Source organism: Acomys russatus, chromosome 29 (assembly GCF_903995435.1).
Source record: "Acomys russatus chromosome 29, mAcoRus1.1, whole genome shotgun sequence".
In the NCBI taxonomy this organism is placed as follows: Eukaryota; Metazoa; Chordata; class Mammalia; order Rodentia; family Muridae; genus Acomys; species Acomys russatus.
The window spans coordinates 10158781-10186403 of NC_067165.1; the positions used below are offsets into that span (position 1 = coordinate 10158781).

General features: G+C 46.1%; 1 protein-coding gene across 1 annotated transcript; it reads right to left on the reverse strand.

Moving 5' to 3' along the window:
• Positions 1-1543: 1543 nt before the first annotated feature.
• Positions 1544-27623, reverse strand: Slc5a9 (solute carrier family 5 member 9). Its single transcript, XM_051171139.1, has 15 exons — positions 27543-27623; positions 23127-23338; positions 20649-20720; positions 17943-18047; positions 17470-17634; positions 16224-16329; positions 15408-15488; positions 14957-15162; positions 14636-14771; positions 14102-14209; positions 11921-12071; positions 9919-10087; positions 8278-8493; positions 4983-5166; positions 1544-2235 (listed from the first exon to the last, which is right to left on the reverse strand). Exons 2-15 carry the CDS (start codon positions 23286-23288, stop codon positions 2027-2029), a joined length of 2070 nt encoding a protein of 689 aa, XP_051027096.1. The 5' UTR covers positions 23289-23338; positions 27543-27623; the 3' UTR covers positions 1544-2026.

Consider the following 27623-nt stretch of genomic DNA (forward strand, 5'->3'; position numbering starts at 1 on the left):
TTTTAAATAGAGCTGGTATTCACAAACTAATGAGTGAGATTCCTCTATTAAGGGGGCCCACTCATTATATATGCTTGTACCTTGACGTTTTTGCACATGCTATCCTTCTACTTTGTACAACTTCTAGAAAACGCCACTCCATCCTCCAAAGGCCAGATCCAGTTCTCAGTCTTCTGCCAAGCCCCGTTCTTATCAATTACTTCACCAGTATGTTTTGTTAGTGCTACAGGAGTGTCGCTCTGCAATTTCAGGCCACCCTGTCCATCATACCTGTAACGGATGACTTCAGTTACAGTCTCAAGTTGGGAATGAGAACCCTAGCACAGAGCACTGAAGTGTAGTTAGCACATGGCAAATGACGCCAGGCTCATTAAGAGACCATGGCTCAAAAGCAAACATCCACCTGTGGCCTCCACATGCATGTGCTTACATGTGCACATATTAATATGAATGTATACACATATGCACACACTCAAAAGATCAGAGTCATCATTAGCTATGTAGCAAGTTTGAGGCCAGCCTGAGCTCCATATGACCTCTTTCCAAACAAACAAACAAAAAACCAGAAGGAAGGTCAGACTTAATTTAGTTTTAGACTATGTTCCTGTTGAAATTAATTTCCTCCCAGCCTTTCAGTATAATCTGCTACTCACAAATGACTCATGCAAATGGTTTGGAAAGAAGTCAGAAGGAAGCCATAATTCTCAGTCAGAGAGACAGAGAAAGCTTTCCTCTGGGACAAAAGATCAGTGAGGTCAGAAAGTCACTGGAAACAAAGTCAGCAGTAACAGGAGAAGTTCAGAGATGTGCCTGTGTCTGCAGGCCAATGAAGTGGAGATTTATTTGTCTTGAGTTAGAATGAGAAACAACTGGCATGGTGATCCAAAGCAACATTGCCGAGGACCAGAGGAGAGGGAGAAGGGCCGTTCTCAGCTGTAGCTGTACAATTCAGCCTAGATGACTGAGATCTGAGGCAGCTCTGATGCCTCATGGAGTCTCCTTCCCAGTAGCCAATTCTACAGCCCTTTGCCACACGATCCACAGAGCAAAATTCACAGGGTCTGGGAAAGCATATGACTCCAAAAAGCATTTACTGGCTTCTTTTATTTATAGGTACAAAGCCAGGTTGGATGTAACTGTTGATCCCTGCTCCTAGGCACGCGCCATCTAGAAAGGTGACAGCACTAGAGGACATTGTGATAAGGGCCACAAGGAGAAAGTCTATGTATTTTGGAGGCCTGAATGGAATCTTGACCCAGTTTGAGGCATTTTGAAGGCCTTCTGGGAAGCTGCCTCCGGGTCACAGTCTCAGATATATTGCAGGGAAAGTCTTGGCAGATGAAGGCAGATGGATAAAGGCTGTGGAGTGCCCATCCTGAGGTTGTCCTTTCTGCTCCATAGTGCTGTTTGATTCCTATTGGTTTCAGCACATCTCTCCAGCTGGGTTCCAAGTCCTTAGGATGTGAAGACTGCAGGAATGGGTGTGGGGACTTAGAGCTGTGCTAAGGAGAATCCTGGTCTTGCAGCACTCTGCCCTGATACTTGTCATGTCACCTGTGCTCTTTGCTCATGGGATTGGCAGACATAATGTGTAACCAATGGCTTGATAAGGTCCTCCTCACTGGATTCATGCTATAAACACAGTACTGGGATCCGAGAAGTGAAAGAAGGAGACAGGAAACAGAAAGAGAAAGAGGGTAAGAGACATGAAAACAGTGTACCTAGATAAGAAAATTACGTTTTTGAGGTAGGATGACAAGAAGGTTTAGCGGAAGGAGAGATGGAATTGGAGACCCAGGATGAGTCCTGCTGTGTGACTCTGGACAATTGTAGTGGTCCCTTTAGTCCTTCACGTCTCCACTTGCCAAGCATATAGGACTGGATACTCTTCAAGGGAGCTTTCACTCTCAGCCTCTGTGGTCTCCAGTTAGTACAGCAAGGTGGAAAGAGAGCCTGCCTCTGGTCTCTGGGACTGACCAGGATTCAGTGGTTCTTACTTATTTCAACTACATCCTAGTCTGTGGAGTCACGCGAAATAGCCCCAGAGAAAGATGTTGATGGCTAACAGGATGATGGCGTTGATGTTGCAGACACGTCTCCAGAGTGGCTCCTCCTCAATGCTGGTCAGCTTCTGCTCCAGCACAGCCTTCTCGCCTGGGCTCAGAGCTTGCTGTGGGGACCCAGAGAGTCCGCAGAACCAGTTCCAGAGCCATTTCCCCCAGGACCTGTGTAAGGCTGGGTGACAGGCCATAAGGGGAGGAAGAGAGGATGGAGAAAGGCAAGGACGGAAAAGGGATGAGAGAATGGTTGTGGTAAGACATGGAAGGAATGAGTTGGGTGCACATGGGGAGGGCACTTTGAAAGGCACAGACTGGGTGCTAAATTCGCTCTCTGGGGTGAGCCATGACCTGGCTATAGCATCCAATGGTCATAGCTCAGAAGCATCTCACTACAAGAGATGGTGTGTTTGAGCTAGCAACATGCATTCTCATTCAGAGCACCAGTACAGAATGGGGACAGAAAAAAAAAGGCCTATTTTCTCCAGAAAGGGGGAACATCTAAACCATACAGACTCGTTTCCCTAGATATGGGGCCTGACACTGAGCTGGACTCCAGGGACCTAGCAACAGGTCCAGCTTTCCCCTCAGCCTTGCCTAAGGCCATGCATCCACCATCCAGCTCCCCTTAGTGGCAAGCAGTTTCTCCCTTACATGCCTTAATGACATGCCTGCATTATTCTAAGAGTTGTTTAAACATCTGCTGAGAATGGTAGTTGATGATTGCAAAGGCTCCCAGTGCTGGGGCTGGGGGAGGCTGTGTGAGTGATGTCCAAATGCTCAACTGCCTGAAGAATGTAGGCCAGGCTAGCAATGTGGAGAGGTGCAGAGCTTGGGACCACAAAACTCACAGAAACTAGGCTTAAAGGGGCTGCTTCTCCCCTGCCTTGAGGTTTCTTTGTTTCACCAAGAAGGATCCATGGCATAAGCAGCTGCCTCCCTGTATCTCTCATTCCTCAACAATGGTGTTTTGTAATGGGGCTGGGCTTGGAGGATAGGAGCTGTATTTTTACTGGACATCATGGCTGACTCAGAGGCTCATTTTCCATCCTTAGATGCAGATGGTCACAGAAAGCAGGGGCTGTATTTTTAGTGGACATCAAGACTGACTCAGGGGCTCATTTTCCACCCTTAGATGCAGATGTTCACAGAAAGCAGGCATTCCTTTGTGGCAACAGGAACTGCATTGCCCTGGACCCAGGGACCACCAGCAAGGGACTTGTCTGTCTCTGTAACCGTCTATGTCTATCTATCTCTGCAGTCCAGCCATGGGAAGTCTCTACTTTGCCCCTCTGAGAGATACTCTTTGCTCTTCCTTCGCAACATGACTGCTTGAAGGATGGTCTTTTCAGATCATAAACTTTGTCAGGGCCAGAATTGGTCCTTTCAGTGACTGGAGAAACAGTTTTGAGACCCACCCTAAATCAGGTACACTGCTACAAAACTGGTAAAAGAAAAATTAAGCTACAGTGTTTTTTGCCAAGCAAAATACACTGAAACTAAGTGGGATGACTCGTAAGGCCGGGGACAGTGACTTTGACCTCTGGTGCATCTTAAGTGAGCATCTCTGTATTCGACTGTGGAGCTTGTGAGAGAGCTTCTCTCCTTTACAGACTTCTCCACTGACCTCTGACTGCCACAGCCTGGGCAAGAAGTATAGAGCCTTAGAAGCTAGTGGCTCTGGAGCTCATGACATCTTTAGCTACCTGCAAGTGGCCCTTTGTATAGCGTGAGGACCTTGAATGAAGGTGAAGGGCCTCAAAAAGTGGAAGTCCTTTAAAGATTGAGGAGCAGTGTAGGGTCTTCAGACCCAGTGAATACAGAAGAACTGGGTGTCAGAGCACTGGCAAATGTGTGTGATGCTTTGTTATCAGTGTCTTTGTTTAACTTATTACAGTTACAGAAAGGTGGGCACCACAGAGGCATGGACAATACTCAGGCTTTTTTACTTCTGATGGAATTTTGCCCAAAGCTATGTAAAACTGTTGCCAAGAGAATCCTAGCCCCATCCAAGCACTGAGACTCTCTCTAACTAAGTCTGGAAATAAATACAACACTTACATTTTATTAAACGTCTACTTCATAAGGGAAAGATAATTGATTTTGGACTTTAACTTGCAACTGATGTGACTTTTGGAATTTTAAAATTTTCCTTGGGAATATTATTACAGAAAAAAAAGTCTTTCTAATGTTGTCATTCTATCATTGGAGTGTCTTAATGTTATTATTTCGTCTCACTACAGGAAGGTTATAACCTCATTATATCTGCAACTGGCACACTAAGGCTTTGATTTAATTAATGTACTATCCTAACACAGTTAACAACCTCTGGGAAAATATCAGCAGCTCTAAGAGCCTGACAGAGAAGTGACCATTGTTCTGAGGTATCCCTGTGACAACAACACAAGTGTGGGCACGCCCTACACTCTTCCCATGGGAGGCAGCCAGCCTTCTGTGTGACTACAGAAAGTATAAGCTAGACAAGAGGGGAAAAAATAGATAAGTGGAGTCAGGGACAAGGGTGGCTGCTTCTTGGTCGTGCCTGATGCTCCCTTCCATGTGTAAGGAACTCAACAGGTGCAATGCTGTTAGGTTTCCTGCCCATAGGTTCAGGCTATGCTGTTGGAGAAGGAGTGAGCGCCTTTGTCTAATGCTGGGCTCAGTATTGGGAAGTACGCCTCCTAGTGGATAGAATTTAAACCTAGCCACGCCATGAGTTACCAAGGCAGGCTTTCACCTTGTGTCTGTCTTAACTGGTTTAGTAGTCACTTGAGAAAGTGAAAGGATAATTTTGACTGGGTTCTCTCAGAGTCCTACATCCCCAGTGACTCCAAAATTAGTCCTCAAGGGGGATCTTCAGCATTATGTCTGTCCTCATTGTTCCTTTATGCCCCATGATGTCACCCCAACCTGCCCTCAACCTACCTCCAGGTTGTTCTGACCCCTGGGTGGTGTTTGCTTCTTCCTCGTCTCCTGCAGGGCCCTCCATTGCTGACTTCCCTGCCAGCCCTGGAGTGCTGTCTCCCTCCGCCTCATTCACACTTACGGTAGCTTTCCTCTGCAGGTCAAATAAGGTGCAGTTCCTTGTCCACCAGGTCAGGCGAGCAAGCTAGAGCAAGAGGGAAAAATACCCAGAGTCAGAAGACAGTCCTGCTGTGCAGAAGGAGGTCTCAGCCATGGGGAGACCATCAGAGCAATAGAAAACAGGCTGGGAAGGCCACCTTGATTTTCCCTTTCTTCAAACACGAGCCTCTCTCAAATAGCACTCTCTGGCAGGCCTAGGCTGGGTCAGGAATTCCCCAGTTGCTTGGAGCTCAGCCAGGGAGAAACAAGGCTATACAGGAAGCAGGTGTCTGATCACCAGTAAAAGGCTTTGAATGTCTGCTGGGGAGTTGATAACTGACAGGAACAAAGCTTGAAAGCCGGAAAGAGCCACTGCAGACTTTAGACAAAGAGAGGGACCATAAGCTAGGATTTTCAGTGCTCCCTCAGAGTGAATTGAAGTGGTCCAGCCTGGAAACCGTTGACAAATGAAACAAGAAATATTGAAAGAAATACTCGGTGCCCAAGAAAACAGGTAGGAGGGAAAGGTCTGTGCATTAACCTCTGCATTAATTCTTCTTTCAGTGCTTGGGATGAGACTTAGGCTTTGTGCACGTTGGGCAAGCACTCAACCACTCACCTGCCTCCCCTCGCCAGGAGGCAGCAGCCTTACAAGATGTTAGCAGAGTAAAACTCACAGAATGTGGTGACTTATGGAATGGTCAAGTGAAGACAAGGAGAGACTACCATGGTTCTTGGCTCCCGGCTCCGCTGATGACATGGGTAATGGAGATCCTCCAAAGGAGAAAAGATGCAAGACAAGAATGGCTTGGGTTTTTTGTGTGTGTGTGAGTGAGGGAGAGAGAGAAAATACACACGCATAAATATGATGGTGAGCTTGAAGCATCTGTAATACGTCTGAGACCTTCAAAGAGGATAAACAAGCCTCAGGTCTCTTGAGTGGTCCTGTTAACTTTTCTAATCTCCCTCTTCCATGGGTCAGAGCACTCAAAAACAGCTTCTTTAGTGTTTTAGACATCAGTGGTATTAGACCTAACCATGGTGCCTCGGAAGGTCTCCTTTAGCCAAACCTTTCAGCTGTCCCAGTAGCTCTGCAGAGCCAGGTGTCACCTGTCTGGTTCTGAAGTGTGCCTCTGTCTGGAATCAGGAGAACCTGAGAGGTTTATCTGTTTCTACAAGCCTCTGTAAAGCTTATGAGCTTTATGCTTACACTGTGTGCCACTAATATCATACAGGCAATGTGCCTTCATGTCACCAGGAAGCAGTTGAATTTTCAGCTTGAATCTTAAGAGACTGGATGGAGATGGAATTCAGGGTCAGAAACAGTTGTTGACTTTGTAGCCCAAGGACACCCTAGGGCAGTGGTTCTCAACCTCCATAATGCTTTGACCCTTTAAAAGTGCCGCATGTTATGGTGACTCCAACCATAAGAATGTTTCATTGTTACTCCATAACTGCAACTTTACTGCTGTTATGAATCATAATGTAAATATTTGATATGCAGGATATCTGACATGTGACCCACCAAGGGCATTGTGACCCACAGGTTGAGAAGAGATGCTTTAGGCCAACATGTCACCAAGGTGATTCTAAGGGGGGAAAAAAACGCCCATGAAGAGACAAGAAGATTAGAATGATAAAACAAAATTCAAGAGCAAAATATACTAGACATGATCAAAGAAGAGGTCTTCCAGGTTCAAGATGTGGCCAGTGGCATCTTACTCGCCTCAAAACTCACTTAAAATAGTAACAAAGAATTAACCATTCATTTTAGCAACAAGAAATGTGAGTAACTTCAATAAGAGCAAATTGAGTAGCGTTCTGGGGACAGCAGTGTGTTGAGAGAATACAGACAGGAATAGGTGCTGAGAATGGGGCTGTTCTTTATAAAGGTTGTCCCCTTTTCACAACTTCTGTAGCCAACATCAGTGGTGTCAGAGATGACCCAAGGATGGGTTCTAACATGGGAATGGCATTGATGTCAAGAGTGAGAATTCAGACAAGGGCAAAGCAGAGACCCCAGCAATAGGAGGTCATTTCTGGTCACATGAGGAGCCAGCCTCACTTGCTCATATGTGAGAGACCCTCTTTTTTTGTGGGGAGTCATATGATCATTTCACAGTCTCGCATGTAAAATGTATCACAGGTGAGAGTATTATCGGTGAATGTCACTCAATATTTTAGGATCCAGCTTCTACCACAGGCTTTGTCAGTGGCCAAACTGAGTCCTATCAGACTCTCCATGTTGAAGTCTTAACTCCCACATATCAGATTACAGCTCATATGGAGATAAGATTGTTAGAAAATAATTAAGGCAAGATGAGGTGGCATGGGTAGGCCCTAATGAGATCAGGGCCCGGACAGACACAAAGGGAAGACTGTGAAGACTCAGGGAGAAGACAGCCATGTCCAAGTTTCAGAGGGACCCTCAGAGGAACACAACCCAATTGTCCCTTGATCCTAGGCATCCAGGCTCCAGATGGTGATGTGACATATTCTTGATGTTTATGCTGTCCAGTCAATGGCTTTAATAAACCAAACAGGCTGGAGAAAAAAGAAAGGCTTCAAGAGACTGGGCATCATCAGTATTCAGGTGCTGGGGAGCTTTCTGGTTCCTTTTCTCTCTCTCTCTCTCTCTCTCTCTCTCTCTCTCTCTCTCTCTCTCTCTCTCTCTCTCTCTCCTCTCTCTCTCCTCTCTCTCCCCTCTCCTCTCTCTCTCTCTCTCTCTCTCTCTCTCTCTCTCTCTCCCCCCCCCCTCTGTATATATATATATCTTCTCTAAATGCAACTCAGAGGGACATTGCCAGTGTTCCTGTCCTTGGACACCTGTGCTTAGCTCCTCTCATTTATCCTAGCCCTATACTTTCTCTGTGTGTAGTTAACAGTTTGTGTTGGCATCTGTTCTCATGGAGACAGTTGTTGGTAGGGACCATTTAGCTTTGTAGCCACAGCACCATGTCTGACACATAGTGGGTAGACAATGAGTTATTTTTTGCCTGGAAACTCATACCCCAGTGAGCATGTCCTCTAAACAATATCTGCATGGCAGCAGCTGAGATCGTAATCTGACAGGATACAACCCTGTGTGGGCAGGCATTCCAGGTATGAGGAGTGAAGGCCTTGTTTCCAGAAGCCACAGCCCAAACACACCACTTGCCTTTTCCTCAGGGATGGGCTCTGTGAAGAAGCTGATTACGACAATGATGAGAGCAGTAAGTCCACAGAGGAGGAGGGCAAAGTACAGGTAGTGGAAGTCCTTCAGCACAGTTGGCCTCCCGTCCTCCTCCCCACAGGCTGGGGCCGAGTATGAGAACTCCAGAATCATACGCAGCATTCCCACTGCTAGGCCAAACATGAGGCCCCAGAAGGCACCCTGTGGAGAGAGTGGAGACACAGTCAAGGAGGGGGCAGACTGGGGTAAGGTGGGAGATCTTCGGAAGCAGAGACACTCAGCCCTAACATCTCTCTCTTACTTACTTATTTATTACAGTGAGAATTCCAGCCATCTTACCATCCATCCCATCTATACTCCATGTCTTCACTTATAAGACAGGCAGAGCACTATACTGAGTTGAGTATGAGCTGCAGGGCTGACTTGAGCCTATCAATGTGGGCACGCTGGCTCAGAGTTTTCCCATGTGCAATGAGAAGGAAGATTGGCAAGTTCTGAGTCACAGATGCTCAATATTCAAACACAACGGCACACATTTTTCTACTAAGCCAGGAACACCAGAAGCCTGTTTGCAGAATTCTGTGTTATGAAAATTAGAAATGTGAGCAGAGCTCCACCCTTTATTTTTGTAAAAGAAAGTCTCCAACCTTACATTATGCAATGTCTCTTGTGTCGCTAAACCACATCTGTTCCCAGTATGAACTGGTCAGATGACTGAGATTTTAACAATGAGATATTGATCTTGAATTAAACACTCTGGAATGAACAAGAGAACCCAGAATTCAATGGGCTTTGCTGTGTTCTGTGGTTGTCAGCAAGAATAGGTCTTGTCAGCAAGAATAGATCTCATAAGTGGCAGGTGTGTTGCTTGTGGAAGCATAAAGGGAAGGGTTCCCATGATGACCTTTGTCATGACCTTGAGTTCTCTCACTGGTTGTGTGGAGTCATGAACATGACATCCTTTAGCTTGTCAAGGCCCTTCTAACAGATTTGGGCCAGTGTCTTCTTTCTATCCCAAGATGTAGCCAGGGTTCCCATCCTGGCATCTCTACCTCCCTCCCGCACTTGTCAGAATTCAGTGTAGTTACAGGACATCTGTGTGTGAATCACCCCAGGAGTTTACACTGGCTTAACACTGGTGTCCTTGTTTTTGCTTTGTTTATGCGTAGAAGGATACAGGCTCACAGATGGAGCCTCAGGCGGTCATGCACTTTCACAATCCTCTCTTGTCCAGCACTTTCTCCCTCTACCACTGACCATTCAGAAATCATCCTAAATGCCACTTCATCCAGGAAGTCTTCCAGGCCCCTCTCCTAAGAGTCTTCCCTGGCTTTTCACTTTCCCAGAGACCATTGTCCTTTGCTATAATTGCTTGTTCAATCACCTTTCTTCCCTGTCTGCTCAAGATGGCAGACCCATGTGAACCCTGTAAAATAATACATTCTTGGAGGTGCCATATTTGAATTGATAAGCATTTTCTGGGCAAACAAGAGAATCTCTTAATAGTAAGAGTTAAAAACCTGGAGAAGGCAGGCAGTGGTTTTCTCATCTTGGGCCAAGATGAGCTACAGACCCTCACCCTATACTCTGTGACGTGAAAGGAAGGCGCTGGGGTGTTGCACTCACAGGCTCAGTGACCCTCTTGCAGAAGATGGCCAGCAGGAAGAGGGCTGTGATGGGTGGGGCTAGGTAGCTGGTGATAGATTGGATGTAGTCAAAGAGCTGTCCGCTGTTGGAGCTCTGGATGATGGGGATCCAGAGGATGCTGATGACTACCAGGAAGACTATGAACAACCTGTAGGAAGAGCACAGGGCACTCTGCTTACTGCATACGTGAGCATGGGAAAACTGGAGTGTGCATAAGAATCAGGAAGAGAGAGAAAGTGAGTGATCCCTGGGCCAGAGAAGGTCTGTGGGTTAAAAATCTCACATACCAAGATGCAGACATTTAGACACTTAAAGTCCTAGAAATGGGAACTTCAGAATTAACAAAACTTTGCATTCATATATTGGATGGCTTCAAGGTTTTTCTGTACACCCAACAATGAGGAATAACCCACACCTTCTACCCCAAACCATGCACTGAACGGTCTCTGCGAGGATGCCTTTCTCCTCTTTGCACCCAGCCCCGTCTAAAGAGGTTTGCTTCTCTAGAATGGCTCCAGGCTGACATTGGCCCTGAGTCTTTGCTTCGTCTCTTGACCCCTCTCAGATGGCCCTTTCTCTGGTTGTCTGATGTTAAAAATAGATTAAAAAACACAAAACAAACAAACAAACAACAAAAACCAGACGATGGTCTTTTCTTGCATGGGCTGCTTGCAATACTGTACATGACCTGGAGATGGAGCCCAAGTCACACTAATTGAGAACTCTAGGTCTGTTGGTGTGCCCGCGAGAGGAAGAAATTGAACTGCCTTTTCTCTCCCCTCCTTTCAGTCCACTTCCCCTTTCTCAGGCCCTGTTAGAGCAGTAACTGCCCATCTGTCCTCCTTGCTGCTCACTCCCTCTTTTGTCCTACGCTTAGACACTCAGGCACTGCCCGGCTGTGCGCAGACGAGCAGGCTGTAGGGTAGAAACAGAACACCTGGGAGAAATAGACCATGACTGTGAAGAGTGGGGTGTCTAATACCACATCTCGAACCACCAGAGAGGAGGGAATGTGTGCTTTAGTTTCAAAGCCAAGGCCATTTGGATTGTGAAGGGGGAGTTTTCAGAAACTACCTACCTTTAATCTATTGAGAATAAACAAACAAACAAAACCACCACTAAATTCTGTGTTAAAAACAAAAACTGCTACATTCAAGGTGAAATTCAAGCTTCATAGCTTGGTGCTCAAGGCTTGTGGGCTGTTCAAATACAATTTCTTTATGCACAGCTCTCTCAAGACTGCACTTCACTGTCTCTTGAAGTTCCCTCTTCGTTGTACGCTGAGCTACATCATGCATCCGTGTGTCCCTAGTATAACAGTGTGGCAAATGATGTATGTTCTAGGTATATCTGGTGAGTTAGATTAATAGCATTCTCGCAGTTCTGGGATAACAGACAGAACTGGCTCAACAGATTTTGGGGTGTTGAGATGTTACCCCACTTATCCTTAATCAGTCAGGGTTTACATCAGCAAGTGGTTCTGAACCTATGGGTCGTGACCCTTTGGAGGACTGAGTGATCCTTTCACAAAGGTCACATATGAGATATCATGTATATAAGACATTTATATTATGACTCATAATAGTAACAAAATTACAGTGATGAAGCAGCAACAAAAATAATTTTATGGGTAGAGGTCACCACAACGTGAGGAACTGTATTAAAGGGTGACAGCATTAGAAAGGCTGAGAACCACTGGCTTGCACACATTATCATCTCACAGTGACTGTGTAGATCCTGTACAAAAGGTACTTAAACAGGTAAGAAGAGACACCCCACCCACCCACCCACACCCATGGTGTTCCAAAGGGATAGAAGTAGCGTTGTTCTGGAGTGGGGCTTAGTGTAAAGTCACACAGAACCCACTGTTCTGACTGCTAACCTGGGGTCTATACTAGCCAGTCTTCACAGGAAGCAGGGATGGAAGAGGAGGAAGAGAGTTCCTCAGAAAAAGGGTGCTCCAAAGCATGGATCTGCATACCTGCCTACCACCATCAGCTCTTGCTCCGATGCCTGCCTGCGGAAGCGCTGCCACACATCTATGGCAAACAGGGTGCTACTACTGTTGAAGATGGAGGTGAGTGAGCTCATGAGGGCAGCCATGATCACAGCAATCATCAAGCCTCGCAGACCTGGGGAGAGACAGGGCTGACTGGAAAGCTGTCCATTTGAGGGCTCTCCAGAACAAGGAGATTGCTACAGTGTCACACAAAGCCAGGAGTCTTGGGGTGGGGAAAGGGATGCAGTGGGTACTGGTGAGGGTTCCATTTAGGGAAGACACATAATCAGGAGACCCACAGTGCTTGAGGCCAGGTCTGCCTCTGCTTTGTGGCCTTGGGTGGACCATTCCTGAGCCTTGCTTGGCCCTGTGCATCACAAAGTATGCATGAATTAAGGTGATAGAAGGTTTTCTACAGTCTTGATGTGTATCTTGGTTTCTAGCTGTGGATGGTAGTGGATCCCTGGGGATGGGAGTAAGAGGGTGGCTCTTAGCATTTAAACATTTATTAATTTTATTTATTTATTTATTTGTTTGTTTATATTTATCATTCTGCCTGCATGCCAGAAGAGGGCCTCAGATTTCATTATAGATGGTTGTGAGCTACCATGTGGTTACTGGGAATTGAACTCAGGACCTTTGGAAAAGCAGCCAGTGCTCTTATCTGGGCCATCTCTCCAGCCCCTAGCATTTAAACATTTTATGACATATTTTCTATACATTTAAAAAAAACAGTGTTTTGCATCACGATATGGTCATTACTTAAAGTTCTAGCCTTGGAGACAGAAACTTGAGTTGTTTTCTGGCCTTGTAGGTAACTGGCTAAATGAATGATCTTTGGACTAATGGCATTCTCTTCTTGGATCCATTTTTTTCTTCACTTGGGCACTAGAAGCATTGAAGCCTACACTAATATTTAAAGTGTCTATCTCTGGTGGTCAAGTTGCTGGAAGTGCAGTGGAGAGATGACCCACTGTTCTCTAACTCACCCAAGGCCTCTTTCTCTCCATATGTGCATGCTTAGCTAAGTCCTAGTGTCTCCCTGGAAGCCTTGAGGGCACTTTGTGCTCAAGGGTTCCAAAGCAAGGTGTCCTCCTCAGTCGTTTGCTTCCATTTGGCCAATAATGCCTTTCTAATTTCTCCCACCAGAAATCAACATTATTCTAGACCCTTCTCTCACCTCTCTTCCCTTCTTTTTCTTAACTGCTCGGCCCTAGGTGGATCTCCATATCTCTGCTATTTCTCTGACTGGCTGTAACTACCAGAGGAAAGCAATAACCACTCAGCTACTACCTTTCAGTTCCTTGGCTCCATATCATTACAAACCCACCTTCCAAAGATCAAGAATTGGAACCATCTTTGGGCCACTGTCCTTAATGCATGTTGAGCCATCAAATCCTGCCAATCTCACTTCAGAAATATCTTCAAATTCTTTCTCTTCATCTCTAAAACCACTGGTCTGGTCAAGCCATTTGAGCTGAATTCTCCAAGCACAGTGGTCTTTTGAAAGCACAAATCTAACTGTTGATGTTTGAATGGACCAAAGACACCCCAGTCCCTAGTGCCCTCCTTTTCTCTCAGAGAAAAACTGTCCTCCTGAATGATGTTTGGCCATGACATTCCATGGAAAGTTGCATTCATTCATCCTTTCTGCTAATGGTGCTTTGCATGAGCACTCCACCCTGGTCATTTGCATGTGCACTATCTCCCTAGGTGGTGTTTCTCATGTTCTTAGTCTCTGACAAGGCATTTCTTGTGACTCAGAAGTAATTTCTTCCTTTGGGGTAATTCTTTCTGACACTCTCCAGGCTTGGTCAATGACTCTTGGGGTCTTCTGGTCACCATGTCCTTTACTTTTGGGGAGCCCAGATATAGTCCCTGAAGACCACGTAAAGCCTGGGATCAGAAAACTGACTTTTGGCTCTGCATCTTCAATACCTGGAACACACATCAAGTACCTTAGGAAAGTTTGAGGAAGTTGTGTGTGTGTGTGTGTGTGTGTGTGTGTGTGTGTGTGTGTGTATACACGCATATGCTGGAGTGGTGGCAGAGATGGGTTTTTCCTATCTCTCTTTCCATCTATTTTGTAGTTCAGTCCATTCCAAGTAGTGAGTCTTGGCAGAGGTACTGGGTAGTGGAAAGGGCTTGGGTGTTGAGACTCACCCACAGGCATGAGAGCCATAACCAGCTTGGGGTAAGCAATGTTGGAACATCCCACTCTGGCCCCACACACTCTTTGACAGATGTCAGGGTCCACACATGCAACTTCATCTGAAAAAAAAAATGTATGAGGCCGCAAAAAAAAGAGAGATGTATGAAGCTATAGGAATATGTTCACTAGAGACTCTGACCTAGTCTAGAAGGTTAAGTGACAAGTGATCTGATTGCCTATAGATTTATGGCATATGAGCTATGTACTGCAAACCTTGTTTGAGTCCCTTGATAAAAGCAAGTATCCTTGGGAGGAACTAAGAATACCTTAATTGTTTCTTTTCCATATAAAGGGGGGAAAGTTTAAAACGGTTTTCAAATGTAGATTTCTACTACTCTAGCACAAAGTCTAAAATGCTCTCTATGTTCTCTTAATGGAGAAATCCTGCCAGCCCCTGTTCTGGCTCACTTATCCCAGGAGCGCCGTCTCCGTCCTGCAAATGCCTTACAAAACTCCAATACATAAAGAGCAGCATTAGCTCTTACCTGGGTACAAGGCCCGGCTGATCATGCCAGGCATGACAATGAAGAACATTGGGAGGACTTTTAGGTAGCCCCCCAGCACTGAGCCTCCCTTGGCATGTGAAAGACTCTTGGCGGAGAGAGACCTCTGCACAATCACCTGAAATAGTAGCAGCGAGGAAATGTCACTGAGTCAGAGAGGGGCTTAGCTTAGCGCAGGGGAGCCCCAACACTGCCCACTGCTTGCCTTCACTCAGTCCCAGGATAATGTCCAACCAACAGGTGCTGTTTGTTTATTGTTTTTCAGGAAGCCCCTGCTGGGGCAAGCCAGGCTGGGGATGTTACCTGGTCTGTGCACCAACACCAGGTGGCGAGGACTGTGAGCCCAAAGATGAGACCTGGCCAGGGGATGTCCCCATTCACAGGATCTCGAAGCATGTGGAAGGCATCGGCCCTTGGGAGGTGACAAGTGGTGTTGGGAATTGTGGCATTGGGGATGGCCTGTTTATAGAGCTGCTGCAGGCCTGGATACCAGCCGACCTCCCGAAAGCCTGTGGGAGAGACATGGTTGAGAAATGGCCCAGAAGCCCTATTCTTAGCCTCATGTGAGCCTCTGGGTTTGAACTGATAGGTAGATTGGGAATGCAATATGGTGCTGGGACTTGGATTCAAGATCCTCGGTTTGAAGTAGGGAGATTCCTGATTTTAAAGAGTGCTGGTTTGGAAAAAGTGTGTAGCTTTGTGCTACGGAAATTTCTAGGGTGCAAGATAGCGAGTTTTTAGATCTCTTTCTTACCCAGAAACATGAGGACCAGGGCTCCTCCCACCATGATCACAGTCTGTAGAGCATCTGTGTAGATCACAGCTGTGAGTCCCCCTAGGCACCCAAAGAAAGGATACATCAGTCAGCATCAGTGGGGACTTTCTTTATAGGTGCCTTCCCTATGTTTGGCTATACTGGGAGACCAAAGAAGATACAGAGGCCTCTTATCAGGGAACCCTGGTGACAGACTCTTCTCCATCTCATTTTTCTCTATCCCACCCAAGGATGATAGAGCTAGTTTCAGACCAGTGTGTTTTGATGTAACTATTTCTGTCCATGGAATGGTTTGGTCACTATACCAATGACTGCTTTGCCTCCCAAAGCCCACCGAGATGCCCCCTTCATTCAAAGACGACTTAGACATAAGCTCTTATGTCCTGGGCTGCTGTCCCAGAGTACCCACTTCTGTGCCTTGAAGGAAACAGCAGAGTGGGTTCATAGCTTTTGTGATGGTGACTACGGCCCAGACAGTAGTTCACTGATCGTCCATCTCATCCTTGTGTAGGTGGCCTTAGCATGATCCCAAGTCTCTCTCATTCCCTGCCTCTGTAGGGGTATATTTTTCATTTCTGCCCTTCCTATCTGCTTTTTCTCCTACTGTCTTTCCATCTTGATCTGTGTGCTCTCTCATGTTACATTTCTGTCTTTGCTAGTTTGTCTCTGTCTCTCTCTCTCACTGTCTCTCTCAAGATCACCAGTCTTCTGCCCATTTTGATCTTTATCTTTGCCAGTGAAAGCATCCTTTCTCACCTCATTATTTCTATATATCAATTTGACCTCACTTCTTACCAGCAATGGTGTAGACCGCTGTCACTGCCAGCAAGATCACTGTGGAGAGATAGAGGTTCCAGCCCAAGGCCATCTGGATGAAAATGGCTCCAGAGAAGATATCAGTCTGTAGAAAGCCAGAACCCCAAAGTCCATGCCACTTAATGATTCCAGAATGGTTGCTGTGGGTGTGTCACCAACCTTATCAGGTGTCCTCTGCCTGTCCTCAGCTGTCACCAAACAATGAAGACAACACTGAAGTGCTGTGCTTATGAGTTTGGTCTTGGCATTAAAGTGCCACACTAGGGAATGTAGGCTTGACCTTGCAGATATGGAGGCATGGTACAACTTAGAGTGAAACAACACTCTATAGTGCTTTGATTAAACAAAATCAGCTAGTCATGGAAGATTTATCAGTCTATTATGAAGGGAAGGGTAAATGATGAAAATAGAGGATGGAGGAAGTAAAGCTAGAAGCTGAAGATGGAGAAGGCAATATTTGGAAGGGGAGAATAATAACAGTGCAGGTTGCTGGCTGATCCATGACATAGAATAGGCCTACTGGGCTGGCTAGGCAGGCAACCATAGGTTCTGGATGACACACATGCTTGAGTTATTGTGGGGCTTGGGGTGTATAGGTTTTCTCTAAGCTAATAGTGTTTTTCCTCAAAATAATTTCATTGCTAGATCTAGAACCTGATTGATTCTATTCCCTTCAGCCTGCTTGTTTAGCCCATCACATGATTGTTTATAAACTGATTACAGAGTCTATAATATTATAGTGAGTGGGGACCTAATCATCTTGGGTTATGGTAGTCAAGATCTAGTTCTGATTCCAGACCTAGTCCTTTCTCTTTGTAGATTTGGATAATTCATTTGACATGTCTAGATTTGTTTTCTGAATTTAGTTCAATAAAGTGACATTAAATATCTTTCTGGCTCCAACATTCTAGGCTATTAATAGTTGCTGAATGAAGAATCAGCAATTAATGGAGAGATAAAGGTACAGATTCTAGTTTGATAGTTTTTGGAGTGAAAGATGAGTATTCCCTTAAAACATTTATCCTTCTTTTAAGATTGCTCCACATCTGGACGGATGCATTCTCTGAAGTCGTGTGGATCCATTTTTCCTTCCTTCTATCCTTCATTCCATCCACACATGCTTTCATTTTATTCCATCCCTCCATCCTTCCCACTCACCTTCATTCCCGTCATCCCTCCCTGCCATTGTTCAGCTCAGCATAAGCCACCTTGGAGTCGTACCCACCGATATTTTGGTGAAGATGTAGAGCATAAGAGACAGGACTGACATGTACACCTGGATCCTCTGTCCCCCAAATCGTTTCTTCAGGTACTGTGGCATAGTGACCACACCAGCTGCGATGTACACAGGGACAAAGATCCAGCCCAGTGCCAGAAGCAAGAAGGTTGCCTGGAAGAACATAGAAAAAGTATCTCAATTGTAGAAAAGATGGCAGATTCCCACAGGAGGTAGCATGTTATGTGAGAGAGCCCTGAGCAAGGAAATGAAGGACCTGGGTCCTCATCCAAGCTTACTTGTATAACTTCGGCTGAGCTATTTTTTCCTTTTTAAGGCCTTGATTTCATCATCTATATAACAGGCCCTTTGTTCACCACACGTTATCCCAAGTTCCTCTAAGATATGTTTCCTCTCTGAGACGAGGCACAGTTGAGGTTCTGACCCTCAGTGCCCTGGAACAGTCAGGTCAGCTTGCTTACATTCCACTCGAAGCCACCCACAGCAAGGCCTCCAGCAGCCCCTGTCCCAGCCAGGCCAATGAACAGGCCACTGCCCACATTGCTGGACATCAGAGATGCTCCGATCTGCAAGACACAAGTGAGGTTAAGAGTCAAAGGTCAGAGTTAATTTAAAGCAATCTGGGCCTAGGACCATTAACAGTGAGAAAGCAGCTAGCAGCTGTGATTTCTGAGACACTGCCTAAGTAAGTGGATCCATTCCAAGGGTTTTTCTTTTTCCTCCTAAGGGAGTATCTGGACGCATCAGTCATTTCTCATGATCCCTGTAGGATGTTAGGGTCTGGGAACTTGGAAGCCTACAGATGAAGGTTCCCAGTCCTTAGATCTTCCTGTTCCAGATAACCAAACCTTTCAAAGAATCCTGAAGGCTGTCATGGTTTTCTCTACTCTTTAGAGAGCAGAGAGTGAGCTGTGGTGGGTAGACATCGTGAACATCACCAAAATGGATGAGCAAAATTAGCTGGCATTACAAGTGTGAGTGAATGTGAGACTAAGTGAGCAAATGAATAGGTGAGAGTTTGTGGGAGTCTTTATACGTAAGATTATGTGAGCAAATGAATTGAGAGTGAGAGGGGACAGTACATGTGTGCACTGTGAAAGTGCATGTGACTGTTGGCTTGTATGAATGTGTGTGCATGATTGCCTTAATGTGTGGGCATGTGACTATGAGAACGTGAGAATGTACGAGCACATGAAAGAAATGTGAGAATTTGTGTGACAGTTTGGTGTGATTGGGTTTTTAGGTAGGCCTGAGCACCCTTTCTCTCACTTTGGGAAGAGAAATTTAGTTTTTAAAGATCTGTGGAAATGTAGGGTCAGTTTCTGGAGACTGTTGGGAGCTCACTCATTATTTTTACTTCAGTGTTCTTCAGTACTGAAGTGTAGGCATCACTCTTTCTAGAAAATAATTTCTACTTCCTATCCACCCATTGTCTGAGACTCAGCAGCTTCATCAAGCTGTGAGTGACCCCAGTGATTCCTCTACTACAGGTTTGACTATATTGTTCATAAGTCTTTAAGCCTACTCAGCTATGAGCATCTCTATAGCATGGAAGCCCATCTATGTCTTGATAGATCCAGTGCCCAGCATAAGGCCCACACCTGGAAACAGAGCAGGGAATTTCAGCTTTGCCTGGGTAAATGAATACCAAGTTGAAAACACCAAGTGTTGTTAAGATGATTTATTTCTGAGGTCTTTTAAATTATTTCCCTGTGCATGAGAAAGACTATAAAGAATATGAGCTGCTTTGTCCTTTGAATGGCAGCTGAAACATCTTTCTCTTAAGCCTGGATGCCTCAACTGGGTAGCTGTCAATCCAGCAGCTCCTCTTAGGTGGCTGGCCAGACTGTTGCCTCAAATGCCTTATGGATCCATCGAGGAAGCTAACACTATGGTGCTGTGGAAGCCACAAACGGCTGCTTTAGGAGGCTGGGCAATGGTCACGACCACTTCAGGAAACATGAACCAGGCTGGAAAGACCACACTTTGGGCTAGACCAGCCTCAGTGAATGATAGATAACTCTACTTGTCTTAAAGCTACTCAAATAACACAGGAGGAGCAGCACCTCCCCAGGGACGTAGAAAAAGTCTGTGATTGGTGCAGTGTGAGGCTTGTGATTGCTTCTTATATGATGAGTGTGACTAGTGTCATTGGCAGCTGTGTGTAAACAAGGATGTTAAGTGTTGGAATTATATTTGGAGTAAAAGTGTGCTTACTTTTTCTCTGGCCATATAAAGTTGGCTAGTTGTCATTTTTCCCAGTTAGTTTGGGAACCTTTTCTGTGTACTTCCCCAAGCTCCCCAATGCACCTGAATGATAAAACATTTGGCTGAAATGGTCTCTTTTCCTACTCAGGGAACATGGCTGGTTTGTTGCATGAAGAACAGATATTAGATGACAGAACACACCATCTTTAGTGGTGAAAAGGCTATTCCAAGTTCCAGAGGCCCTCTGAGAGATAAGGACCCTGATATTCAAAGCTCTGACACAGAACACTAGGCTGAAGAGTTACACATACAAAACATTGAAGTCAGAAACCACTAGACTATAATGGGACCACTGAGGAACCAAGAAGCTGTGAAGTGCTGGATGGCAGCTGAGAGTTCAAGACTGTAAATCTGGACCACTGTAATAGCTTGAGAAAGACACCAAGGTTTAACAAGTTGAGGGCGCCAATACCCAAAGCTCAGGATCTGTAACTTTATGTACTCCTTGGGTATTGGGGCTTCAAGCTCAGAGCAACAACCTCTATCCTGAACAAGAACTCCCTGGTTCTAAAGGCTGGGCCCATGAGACTTCAGTTTTACAATATAGAGAGCTGTAAGCTTCTGTTTGGAATCCTGGCTTACAAACTTCTGGTACTGAGTGCCATCAACACTAAGCTTTCTTCCTCTTTATGATTCTTATTTGGATAGAACAAGCAAGCAAGCAAGCAAACAAACAAACACCCTAGACAGCCATCTGCAGCCATCTGTGATACACATAGGAAACATCCAGAGGAGATCGCTCAGGCTTCTGGGTGGATTGGGGCAAGAGAAGAATCCAGAGATGGAAAAAATAGTAGGAGGGTACTAATGTAGTTCTGGCAAAAAAAAGCTGAGATGAGTTCGTGGATGGCCAAAGCTGAGACTGTATCCTGGGAGGAGAAGGAAGAAGGTCAACTCACTGGCCACCAGGTCATGGATCTCCCAGCCAGGAAGTAGCCACCAATGGTCCCTCGGCTTGCACGGATAGATGACTGGAAAAAAATATGAAAAGATGTCAGTACTTTCAAAGCCTCTTTACAGTATCCATCTTCCAATCTGATTGACTGCTCCCTTGGTTCAGGCACTGTGAGGATAGTGAGGCCAAGAACTGAGCTTGAGCAGAGCTGCCTGCATATTGATGCTGTCAGAATTTTTAAACTGTAGGTCTGTGGGAGAGTCAAGTCCTCTTTGTCAGTTTTGCTCCCTGTCTATTTTTCAGGACTGATGGGAAGAGCAAAGGAGGCAGAGGCTATCCAAGGTCTTTAGAAATAGCAACATGCCATGAAAATGTTCCGGATGGTAATTGTTCTCCTCATTCTTCCATCTCTTAGGAGCTCATTCCAAAAGATGGGTTGGAATCTGTCCCAGGTGCATGGTGACCAGCTTTCCTTTGAGCTAGCCTCTTTTCTTCCCAGCTAGACTCCCACATTGGAATGAGTACTGTTCTAGCCATTACCAACAAGGTCTCTGACCACTGGGCAAAATGAAGAACTCTATTTAGGACATTACTTGATATGGTCTGGAGTCAGCACACCATGGAGCCCCCCTGAGGGTCCTGGTAGGAGCCAGTAGGTGGTCAGTCGACAGCTTGTCTTAGGTTGTAAGTATAAGAACATAAGCCCAAACTTCTTGGTCAAGACACCAATAGGACTGAGATGATAGGTGTGCACTCTCCATGTCTATGGCACTGATGTGAAGAAGAGGGTGTAAGAAAGTTAGGCTTAGGGTGCTTAGGGTTGGTTTGGCAGGGCGTGATGGGAGTCTGCAGTGTGGGGTGATAGTGAGTAAGGGTATGTTGCAATTTGTGTTTGAAATGCTCCAAAGGCTCATGTGTCAAGTACTTAGACCCTGGTGTACTATCAGACATGGGGGTTTTAAGAAGTGTTTGCATTATGAGGATTCTGACCTAATCCATATACTAACACATTGGTTCAAATTTAATTCAGCTATTGGGAAGCAATCAGAACTATGGAAACTGGGCCCTGATTAGAGAAAACGGATCATGATGGGCATGGGTTTGAAGGTTGTGTCTTATCACCAGCATCTTCCTCTCTCTCTGTCTGTTTCCCAGCATCCGTAAGCCTCCTCCATTACATGCTCCTGTGCCTCCTCATACATTCATTGTAACTGAGTCAACTGACCATAGTCTGAGGCCCTGAAAACCTGGAGCTTAAATACATCCTCACTTCTTTCAGTTGATTTACAAAGTTTTGTCACAACAGAAAGCTGACACAGGAGTAGAAGTTACTTTGGAGTGGGAGGCAACAAGTCTGACTAGATCTAAGAAAAGAGAGATTCTTAAAGTAGAGAAAGGAAAAAGGAAAAGTGAATTAAGTAGTCACTACAGAGTGATACACACATGTACAGGGCCTGGAATGTGCTAACCTTTGCCTAGAACATTCCTGTGTCATCCCTGATCCTCTTGGTGGTAGCAAATTCATCTTACAGATGAGAAATTGAGCTACATGGCAGGAAAGGACTTGTCTAACCCACACAGGAAGTAGGGTTCTCAGATGAGTACCTCACAGGACCTGTTGAGCTCCTGTCTGCCCACTTCTCCCTTACCAAGCCTGAGGATTGAGAGCTAGTACCTCCCCTCATGCATGAGAAGACTGAGGCTCATGGGAGCTCCTGACTATCAGAGACTAAGGTGCTAATCTGCCTCCCAGCAGTCTGAAGGTACCGGCCTTTCAGCGGAAGCCTGTGGTAATATCAGCAGCTGTTTAATGCCTGCTCCCTGCATGGCAGGCCCTGTGCCAGGTGCTCATTTGTGCCCTGTCACTGGGTGATTTTAATTTGCAACAGTATCAACCTGCAAACAGTCTCAATTGCTGAGAGGTTTCCACACCCCCAGGGCCACATGGCTCTGACAGCTGGAGTAATATCTGGGATCAGGGTTCTCTGACCTCAAGCAAGGCCTTGCACTTGCCCTCAGTTTTGTGGTTTCTGTGAACAGCAGGAGCACTGGAATCTGGAAGGTGCTATCCCCTGAGAGAGCGTGAGTCCAAGCTTCTTGTTCAAGTCACTAATAGAAGTGAAGGCAGGCTGAGGGTCAAGCCTTCTCTGAGGTAGGAGTCTTGGGGCAGAGGAAAGGAGGGTTAAAGGGGCTGGGGGTCAGAGTTGCTAGCCTGTCTTGCCTCTGGCTCACTGTATATCACTTAGGCAGGCCCTCTCTGGGCCCCAGTCTCCCATATACCAGATGGGAGTGGCTGATTCTTAATGCACATCATGTCAGCTATCTATGGCTGGGTATCCTTTTCTTTCTTTCTTTCTTTCTTTCTTTCTTTCTTTCTTTCTTTCTTTCTTTCTTTCTTTCTTTCGTCACTTTTTACCAAGCTGAAAATGAGAGGTGTCTCTGCCTTTCTGCCAGGCTTCAGCATTACTGAGTTCTCACTCACCCAGATCCCCACAGCAAGGACGAAGACAAAGTAGATGACCACCACTACGATGTCATAGGCGTGCAGGCTGACTCCAGAGCCCAGTGCCGAGTGTGTTGCTGTCTCAGCCCCATTTCTAGCCACTGAAGCTCCAGGCTCCATTGCTGCTAGCTCCTTGCTCATCTGGTTCTCAGGAGGCTGGACTTTGATGTCCTCCTGGCTTCATTCCTTTCCTTTAATGATTAAACAAACCCAAGTATCATTAGCCTTTAAGAAAGTGAGGAGTCCTGCTGGCATGTGAGGTCCTGCCCACTTTTCTCCTTACTACAGTGCCTTCCCCTGCATGATTTGCTCCCTCCCTGGATTTGCCTGCTGCCGTTGTATACACCCACATGCTCGCTTGTGTATTTGCATAGACACACTCTTTAGAAATCAAAGTACCCAAGCAGCTGTTTTGTGGAAGAGAAATTGAAGGAAGTGAATGTGGAACTGAGGCTGAAGTTCAAGTTCCTCAGTCATCAGTTTAGTGCAATTTTCCTTTACCGAATCCTTTACCCAATAAAGAGGGAGTGGAGGGAAGAGAGAGGAGGACTCTGTGATCATTCCTGTAATGCCACTGCTGCCTCATGTACCCTCATCTCCAACCCTCACCAAGGTTCCCTCTTTTGTACTGGAGGGAACTGGGACCCAGGAAAATCTGACATATTCTTGCAAAAGATCAAGGCCATTTGTGTCAAGGCAGATTGAATTTACATCTTCTGATACTTAGTCTGCATTTCTTGTCTCAGGCGGTGATGGGTGAAGTGGGTGAGGTTAGCTTCTACCTAGGAATAGGCAGAGTTCACTGAGGAAGTCTGTGTTCTAAGATTTAGACAGCTGTGATTCTGCTCCCCACCATGCCTTTTTTTTTTTTTTTTTTTTTAACCACACTTCCGATGACTTTGGGCAGTTGTCACTGAATTTAGGTGCCTCCTCATGCACTCTGCTTACCTCCCTGCACTAAGGAGACTAGAATGTACTTCCAAGATCCTCTGCAAACTCTGGGCTATTTGGAGGTCAGTGCTAAAATAAGAGAAGCCAGTATCAGCCACCATTTAGCCGACAGTCCCAAATACCAGGCACAAGGTATGTCTGTTAATATCATCCTGCAATAGCTACACTTGGACCGTTTACTTTGTGAGTGATGTATTACTATGCATTTGCAGGCCAGTTGGGGTTGGGGTGGATAAAGGGGCCACACTGACCATCCATTTCCCACCTCAGTGTGCTGTGAGAAACATAGGGAATGTAGGGAACAGATTCTCTTCGCCTTTAATTAGGGGATAAAGAAAGTAAAAACAAAACAAAACAAAAAAACAGAGCTGTGTACTTTTTTGAATTGGTCCTCTAGCCCAGAATAACAGCTATAGGTCATCTGGAGCCACAAAGAGTTGGACAGGGATCTGCCAGGGGAGCCAGCTGGAAAATGTACAGCACCCATTTGGGTTAGAGGCCAGAAGAGCAGAGAGGCAAGACTGTCTTTGGCATGTATTTCCATGTATGTAAGTGCTTATCATGTAAATAAAAGGGGGTAAGGAGTTCAGTTATTGTTAGCAACTTCAGTAAGTGTGAAGGACAGCCCATGGCATGCACTTGGTTGGAGGGCAGTGGGAAATGAAGCTTGCAGTAGCACGGTTGCTGTTAGGGACGCACAGAGGTTAGGTGTGAGCTCAGGCCACTGAGAATGTCATAATGCTGCCTGCGGCTCATTCTTTCAGAGAAGGATGAGGGTATAGCACAGCCAAGAGAGCTGAGCTCAGAATGTTCTGCCCTCTCCACTCAGAAAGGCCATCTGGGCCCTAAGGGCTCTACTGCCTAGGCACCCTACAGCATGTCATGTCCCCAGCTGCCTCCTCAGAAGTGTCTAAGGCTGAGCTAGGCTTTGGAGTCAGTCTAATCCTAAACCAGCAGGTTTGGTCCATATCAAAGCTGACAGAGACTGCAGTGAATGCTGCATCCTGACAGCCAAGGACCTGATGTGTCTTGGGGTCACATTGAGGGACCCTGAACACTCCCAGGGACATCCCCAGGGAATAGCTGACCTTCTGCCTGTTCTAAGTTCTCCAGAAAAGCCTTTTCAAGAGAGCCCTCTCAAGTCAGAACTTCTGGGCCAAGAGCATCTCTCCATCCTCCTCTGATTGCAGCTCCCAGTCTTGGCACCAGCATTTCCAAGAAGCCAGCTCTAGAGAAGGCAGGTTGCACAGGGAAGAGAAGTCTGGCTGTTGGATGAGGACTAAATGAATTATTGAACACTCCGAGGCTCTTGGCATTTCAATTTCTTAATAACACCTCAATTGAGGCTCTCTGTTCAGACTCAAAATGTCAGAATTTCCATGTAATTGTAACCAGAAAACGGCCTGAATTTTAACATAGGAATGTGAGAGGAATGTCCCAATGAACAACAGACTTAAGAAAAATTGCTCTTAGGATTACCGTAAGTCTCACCTATTCCACCTACAGCTCACAGTGCATGGGAGATCAGACCCATATCTAGCATCTTATCTAGGTACCCTTTAGGCTTTCTACTGGGTCTTTATTGAAGATTTTGGAATTCTTCCTGGAATCCTGCCCAGTGGATCCCCCTAACTTCTCAGCCTCATCATTCTTGATCACCAGCTATCATTTCCATCCTTTCGGACAGCTCATACCTCCCATGCTCCTAGCTGTTCCTGATATGTCTGTCATGTTATTTTCCCTTTGGTCATTCTGCAGGGTACAGGTGGAAGGTGGCCCTCCGAGCTGTCACAAGGCATTGTACTTTGGGCATCTTACGGGGGCCTCTCCTCTGCCCCACACTCCTCAGAGTCAGGATCAGAATCCTTCCTCTGCCTCCTTGGTTCTTGGCTGTATGATGGGGGTAGGGGAAGTGGGGGTTCTGAATGAAGCATGCTTGCTCTTGTCTCTGGGATTTTTGTGAGTGCCGTGTTCTCCATCATCACCTTTTCTCGGAGGCATCCTCTGGACCCCTGTCTGGGAACATCCTGAGGTCCAGAACACTCCTGCTTATTTCTCGAAATGAAAACGCTGATTTGGGACCCGGCTGCCTTAAACGTGAGATCCTAGAGGTTTAAACTGTCTTATTTTTATGCATGTCTCTCTGACTAGATCAAAGCCATTGAGGGGATGTAACGAGACTGGCCTTTTAGAAATACCTCTTGAGGCCAGGGTTGGTGAGAGGCAAGAACGAAACACCTGGTGCTGCAGTGAAAACAGAAGAAGCCATGGAGCAAGGTGGAGATTGAGAGGTCCTATCTACCTGTTCTCACCGAAGAGGATATGGTTCTCTTCCTTCGACTCCCTACCACTCAGGAGTCCTTCTTAGTCCCCAGGGCCACAAGTGTGGCCCTCCATTTTGATTCATTCCAAAGGACTGGCATTGCCCCCCAGAAAAGGTCAGTTGGGAGCTTTTGACCAAGGGAAGGAAATGCTGATGGAGAAGCCTTGAGAACATGGCCTCAGATGCTTGAGCATACAGTAGTACCCGGCCCTTCCCTTCTCCATGTGCATACAATCAGTCCTTTTATAAAAGGGAAGGCCCTTTCTGCAGCTGCCTACAAGTTTCCTGTCTCTTGCAGGGTTCCTTATCTCAGTGATTCTGGGCAGGCCCTGTGTACCTCCTGCTGGCCTGCACCCAGGCTACGTACAAGTCCTTCCTGTAAAACTACTCTTTGTCAGGATCCCTGCTGACAGCTTCCTCCTCCACAACAATGAAGGGTAGGAGACTAAGGTTTACGATTACTGCTTAGATGACTGGATCACTGAAGTCACAAATAGTAGCATATGGACATCTCAGTTGGCTTTATTAATACTACTTTTAGGTGGAAAAAATATTCGTTAACTTCTGCGGCTTGTTTGGGTTTTGGATTTGGGCTTGGATGACTCTAAAAGTGCTCAGCACCACTGTCCCTTTTCTCCTAGCCCTATGACTCCAAAGAGAGAAGAGAGAATGACTATTCCTCCTTGTGATTGGACAGAGATCAGCTCTGAGTTGTCCGTTCCAATGTGAGTTCTGAGCAGGGTGCCAAGGGAAACAAACTGGGTACAGGAGGTCATCCCCACACCCCACCTGGGTCTTGGTTACATGTCTGTGATTTTCACTGCAGTCTTCACTCCTCCTCCCTGCCCTTTTCAGTTCTCAGACCCGCAGGCCCGAAGATGCTGTTTTCACAGGTCCATATGGTTTAGTTCAAACCCAAAGCTCATTCACACTCCAGTACATCTGGGCCAGGCCTGTGTCAGGCTGTGCCATTAGCAACTGCAGAGGCACTACCCTTCCCGTGGGAGTACAACACCAGCAGCACTCCACCATAGAGCAAGGTGCTCTCATGGCAGAGAAGGAAGAGTTGAGACTGGATCCTGGCAAGGGAATCACATGGTCTGTGAGGACAGAGTGGATACCTGCTGTCTTCTTCATGGGTCTCTCTCTCTCCAGCTGCTAAAGGCCAAGTTTCTGGAAGTCTCCTCTGTCCAGATGGCACC

Coding starts and splice junctions, on each gene's coding strand:
- Slc5a9 (XM_051171139.1), bottom strand. CDS start 23,288: ATGAGCAAGGAGCTAGCAGCAATGGAGCCTGGAGCTTCAGTGGCTAGA. Junction 14,772..14,956: donor GGTGTTGGTGCACAGACCAG/GTAACATCCCCA, acceptor CTACTATTTCAG/GTGATTGTGCAGAGGTCTCT. Junction 8,494..9,918: donor GCAAGAGGGTCACTGAGCCT/GTGAGTGCAACA, acceptor CTCTCTCCACAG/GGTGCCTTCTGGGGCCTCAT.